Genomic DNA, 6,218 nt, shown 5'->3' on the forward strand with positions numbered 1-6,218 from the left:
GTGTGTGTGTGTGTGTGTGCATGTCAGTGCAGGTGCCTGTGGAGGCTGGAGGCATTTGATCCTCTGGAGCTGGTGACATAGGTGCTGCGAACTGAACTCTGGTCCTCTGCAAGAACATTCTGTGCTCTTAGTCACTGACCTGTCTCTCCAGCCCCCAGGACTGAGAAGTCTTGCCTAAGACATTGGGAATGAGAAATGACTTGAGCTGGTTGACAGAGCTGGGACTTTGAGCTGAAAACCCACTTTATATAATTAGGTTACCAGCCATCGCTACCTCTGCTTGTCACGTGAAAGTACAAGATGTCCCATACCTGTGGGGAAGATGCCTGAAGTGTAAGGATCTTGATGTGAGGAGAATGTCCTGTTTTTATGTTGTAATGCTTGATAAGGCTCTTTATTCAGCCTCTTTAAGATTCTTATGTTTGAATTTACCTGTTTCTGATTTCTATGTTTAGCTTTCGTGGGCAGTTCACAGTTCCAGTGTCTGACACGTCAGGCATGGAAGGGGAAATGTAGAGCCCGTCTTTGGTGTTGTGTTTGATATTGTGTTAATTCTATCAGCATTCATAGAAACAGGGCATACTGGCCTTATGAAGTGCCGGAGATAGATTATACAGTAAACGTTCTGTAGGGGTGATTCATGCAGGTGACCAGCTTGCCTTCGCACAAGGTCCAGTAGCCTGGGGCCTTTGCAGAAGTTCTGAATTCTAGATTTGGGTGTTCAGCTTTTGGCTCAGGAAAGATAAAGGGAAACTGAGGAGGAGAACTTTGCTAACCGTTTCTCTTCTGTGTTTGGGCCTGGGAATAAGCAGTGGAGGGAAATGCTGCCTGCCCTGGTAATGTCTAGTCTTTTAGGCAAAGCTGATGAGGAACCTGCTGCCTCAGGGCCTAGCTCATCGACGAGGCCACCAACTGTCGTCACTGTCACCCATTAAGCTGCCACCTTCCTGACTCCGAAGGAACAGGCTCCACCTGCTTGGAGTAACTGATGATGGGGCAAGAAGGCAGCTTGGTCATTTTACATCTGCATGCAGTTTCCTAGTGATGCTGTTTAAAATGGCTCCCAATGTTGAGACTGTTGTGTAGCATTTCTGTTCTGTAGTACACTTATTGTTCATCAGGCAAATGTGTGTAGGCCAGAGGACAACTGTAGGAGTTGGTTGTCTCCTTCCATAGTGCGGGTCCTGGGGGTGAACTCAGGTTGTAAGGCCCTGTTACTCGCTGAGCCGTCCTCCTGGCCCTGTAGTATCTGAGAGCAAGGATATGTTGCTTTCATTCCACTGAACTGGGTGAAGTGAGCCAATACATTCAATAAGCCGCCTTCAGACAGAAATGCACACGACACCCGAGGCTGGCGGGACCCTGACCTCATGTTTCACCAAGGAGACATGAGTGAGCCAGTGTTCACTTCATTAGTATTCGAGACGACTTTATTGAACATTACTACAGTGAGTAATGAGAGTTGGTTGTATATGTAAAGAAGAAATAAAGTTTAACTAGGATTCTCCCAAGAAAGGCATCGGTACCATAGTGCCGCGACAGGGCAGTGCTTAGTACGCCTTAACTTCCGTGCAGATTGGTACAGATGAAACACACTCTTTACACTTCTGCCTCTGTCTACCTTTAAAGGCTTCACTGGGATCGACTCTGAGTATGAGAAGCCTGAGGCCCCAGAGCTGGTGCTGAAAACAGATTCCTGTGACGTCAATGACTGCGTTCAGCAGGTTGTGGAGCTTCTGCAGGAGCGGGTAAGAGAAGGAGAACGGAGAAGAAAACTGCCTGATAACCTGGCCTCTAAAGACGACCTGACCGAGAAGTGTGTATTTCAAGTTCTTTGTAAAACCCAATAACTTCCTGTATGCTACTATTTTAGCATTTTGGGGCATACATAATACATGAAATATCCCAGTTATTGTAAATGTCAGAAAAGTTGCGAGTCATAGGATCTTTTATTTTATCATTAATTTTCCCACACATATTCTACTGTATGACTTGATGTTAGACTGTTTATGTTGAGGCACATAGAGTTGTTAAATTTCCTTAGGTATTTGATAAGTAACCACCTGCCTCAACTTGTTGATACACTTCCCGCTAGATTTCTGAGGAAGGTCCTGCAGAGAGAGGGTTCCTGGTTTTAAGTATCCCTCCCTGGCTTCTGGGCATATGAAACCATGAAGAGGCACTAGGGCCGAATAACAGGTATATGGTTCCCTTGGATTTTATTCATGTTAAAAGTAGTATTTCTTTCCTCTAAACTACCCACTACCTCTTTCTTGAGTCCACTGTCCCATAGTTCATTTTAGCTGGAGAGGACGCAGCCACTGTGCGGGTGAGGCAACTTGGCGTGACAGTGTTCCATCTGCTTGTCGTGTGTCCCTACCTTTGCTGGCCTCTTCTCCTGTGTGGGAAGTGGGGGCAGGATGGGGGGGTGTCGTCATCCCCTGTTCTGTCCTAAACGAGTGATGGAGTTTGGAATTCCTTTTTATGTATAAAATTCTGACCAAAATTCCTTCTGGTCTATAGTCTCTCATACAGTCCTCTACCCATATACATATGCTTCACCTTTGAAGTTTTTTATATTATAAAATATATAGCCCAGATAGTTAGCATAAGACTTTCCTTCTGATATATATATATATATATATATATTTTTTTTTTTCCTGAGGCAGGGTTTCTCTGTGTAGCCCTGGCTGTCCTGGAACTCGCTCTGTAGACCAGGCTGGGGACCAGCCATCTTCCGTTTCTAGGTTTCCTGTTAACTAAGTTCTGGGCTTTACTGTGGTCTTCTGCCCACAGCTTCCCCCATCTCTCCGCAGTGGTCCTGGTGGTTGTTCCTCATCTTCTACCAAGTATATAGTAATCAAAACCCTGCTCCTGTAGTTACTGACCAACTCAGGCACTAGCAAGGCAGAGGTTGGTTAGCCAGGATTCCGTCCTTGGGGGTTCGCGTCGCAGGTCAAAGGAGAAGAGAAGGGGGCGTGTGACTCCTGAGAAGTGTGTTAGAAACCTTGATTCAGTGGTTCACGGCATGTCTGGAGGCAGAGAGGAGTGTTCCAAAGGTCCCTTCTGGAGAGTCTTCCTCTGCTTGGTCTTTGAAAGTCAGTTTTGTCAGATGTACAGATGTCGCTCCACAGTCAGTTCATTTATATGAGACAGGCTTTTACTGTGTAGCCCTGGCTGGCCTAGAACTCACTATGTACACCAGGCTGGCCTCCAACTTGCCCGTTTTCCCAGTGCTGAGATCACAGGTAGATGTGCCACCTTGCCTCACACTTCACTGACTGTTGACAATTGGTGGCCATTACATTGTTTTAAATGTGTCTTTCTTTAATTGACATGCGTAGCTTCCATGTGTGTAGCTTTGGTGACATCAGTGTGTGTGACCAGCATGTAACCATCACTCTAGCCAGACACTCTGTGTCTTTGGTATCAGTACCTCTTTTCCAACAGGGACTCCAGCTAGCCAAATGATACACAGTGAGACCCTGCTCCACAGATACCTGCTTTTTCCAGTGAATATTTTAGCTTTGATTACTTGAGTTGGTCTATTTTTAAGTTTCTCTATCACTGTACCTTCTATGTTGACATGCTTATAGAAAGGTTTTTATTTTTTTAATTTTGAGACAGGGTCTCTCTACAGTCCTGGCTGTCCGGGAACTCCCTATGTAGGTCAGGCTTGCCTCAGACTCCCAGACATCTGCCTGCTTCTGAATCCTGAGATTAAAGGCATGCGTTCCCATGGCTTACCTAGGAGTCTCTAAATTGTGATAATCATTAACAAACAGTTTTGGTGCTAGAGAGTTGGCCCAGTGGTTAAGAGCACTGGCTGCTCTTCCAGAGATATTGTCTTTGATTTCCAGCACCCACATAGAGGCGTGCCAGCGAATCTGATGCCCTCTTCTGGCCTCGAAGGGTACCATATGTTATATATAGATATGTGTGCTGGGCAAAGCACTCATGCACATTACAAAAACAAACAGACAAACACAAAACAACATCAAAACACATAAACAACCCTCAAACCAAAAAACTTAAAAAAAAAAAACCCCACAAAAATCAAAACCAATTCTGTCATCACTTGGCCTTTTTTCCTATCATGTACATCTCTGTTGAAGTTCTCTATGTATTCATGCACGCTGCCCAAGTTCTACTCCATCCTCTGAATCAGTTCCTTTACAGTTTGAGTAACCACTCAAAGTGCCTATTGGTGGTTGAACTTTAGGTAGGCCATTTCCAGATCTAGCTTTGGTGGCACTGGGACTTGACTGTGGGTGCTTCTCTCCCTTTGGTTATCATAACTTTATAATAGCAAATGTTGAGATCGTGTTTTTAAGTGAACTACATTTATTCATTTATTACTATTTGTGTGTGTATGTATGGGTAGGTGTGTATCGTGGAGTACTTCTTGAAGTCAGAAGGCAGTTTTCTGGTTTTGGTTCTCTCCTCCGATGTGGGCTCTGGGGATTGAACCCTGGCTGTCAGGCTTGGCAGCAACCCCCTTAATCTGCTGAGCCAGCCCACTGAGTGAGATAATAGTTCTCTGTTTCTCTTTGTTTGTTTCTTGAGGAAATGTTCTCCTGCTGTTCATGCTGGCATTTTACTGTCTATAGAACTGAGGGTGACCTGGAACTCTTTTTCTTTTGTCTCATAAGCACTATGCTTATAGGCGTGTACCAACAGCATGCCTGGTTTATGTGCTCCTGGGACTGAACCTACCCCTTTGTCCATGATAGTCAATCACTCTGCCCAAAGGAGCTACACCACCAAGCTAGCTGATCCCCGCCTTTAATTTTAAAAGAGAAGACCAGGTTTGTTCAGTCTATGGTCCAGAGTAGCTATGAGTGTGGCCCAACGTAAAAGTACCCTCAGTAAACCATTATGACTCGTGACTTTTATTACTGTTGTTTTTATCTGTCTCATCATTTGGTGGCATGGCTCTCACAGGTGAACTTGGAGGATAGCAACATGTGGGGATGCTAAAGGCTGGACATGCTTATGTGTGGACGTGTCTTGATGTATCTGTCATGCCGTTAGTGGAGAGGGCTGAGTTTAGTTAGCAATCCCCAGCTTCTCCGGGGCCAGCTCTTCCCCATACTCAGTATGGGACATGCTTATATTTATCTATATTGAGCTTATGTTGTTTTACTTGAATCTTGTCATCTGAAAGTTAAAAAGTTGTACGTAGTCTAACTTTGTAATTTTTATCTTTTGTGCCTAACCAGCAAGTCTTGAATGTTTTACAGAGTCCTAGGAAACTGCACAGGTACTCCTGGGTGGTCCACAGACACCGTGCCAGGCCACCCATTTCCGGGGATTGTTAAGCTCAGTGTGGATTGCCCACTGCTGGCGCTCTCCTCTGGACTCCTTTCTTTGAGGTCTTCCTCACTTAGAATAGCATTCTTTGGAGTTCATGCTTTGCCTGCATACATTGGCCTCGTGCCTCTGCTGCAGCTGACCCACGGGCCCCTTTTAATGCAAGGAGGAAGATGGTTATGTTGTTCTTTAAATGTTCTGTGGAGATTCAGCAGTTCCAAGTGTAGGAATGGCGAAGAGTCCCACACACCATTCAGCCAAATACCAACTACGCCGTGTGAACTTTTCCACTAGTGCCCCCAAGGCTCAGGGCAGGGTCAGTGGCACTGTGATTTTTGTGATCTTGCCTTTTATTCCATGCTTTTATTTCATGATAGGTCATCCATGGGATCATCTCTCTTTGTAGTTTAGTCTAAGTATTTTTTTTCCTTATTGATAATTTTTTCTTAATTACTTACATGTATTCAATTATTATTATTATTATTATTATTATTATTATTATTATTATTATTATCATCATCATCATCATCATTATTATATGTGTGTGTATGGGTAGGTGTTTTTTTTCTTCCTAGAGTTAAGGTGGTTTGGTTGAGAATTCCTCCTGGTTTGTTGCTGAGAGTCATGCCTTGTATGAGCTGCCATTATGTAGTTTACCACAGCATGCTCTTCTTCCTCCTCCTCTCTCTTTCTGCCTTAGTCTGCAGTCTTCGTTCATGCCTTCTTCCTATTATGTCATCCTAATTAGAGGTTGTACTAATCATCCTTTCTATATGTATTACACTTGCAAGACAGGGTGCTGATTGGACACTTTGATCTGATGCCTCACAAAGAAGCATAGAGCAGACTCTGACATCTGCTGTGTGTTATAAAGGGCACACATTTAGTGCTTTATGTCTGTTAAA

General features: G+C 44.3%; 1 protein-coding gene across 1 annotated transcript in view; it reads left to right on the forward strand.

Moving 5' to 3' along the window:
* Papss1 (3'-phosphoadenosine 5'-phosphosulfate synthase 1) overlaps positions 1 to 6,218 on the forward strand; it is a 74,199-nt gene that overhangs the window by 18,673 nt on the left and 49,308 nt on the right. The window contains exon 4 of the mRNA XM_031375547.1: positions 1,625 to 1,748. Coding sequence (XP_031231407.1) covers positions 1,625 to 1,748 — 124 coding nt within the window. The remainder of the gene's footprint in view (positions 1 to 1,624; positions 1,749 to 6,218) is intronic.

This window comes from Mastomys coucha, unplaced genomic scaffold (assembly GCF_008632895.1).
Source record: "Mastomys coucha isolate ucsf_1 unplaced genomic scaffold, UCSF_Mcou_1 pScaffold16, whole genome shotgun sequence".
In the NCBI taxonomy this organism is placed as follows: Eukaryota; Metazoa; Chordata; class Mammalia; order Rodentia; family Muridae; genus Mastomys; species Mastomys coucha.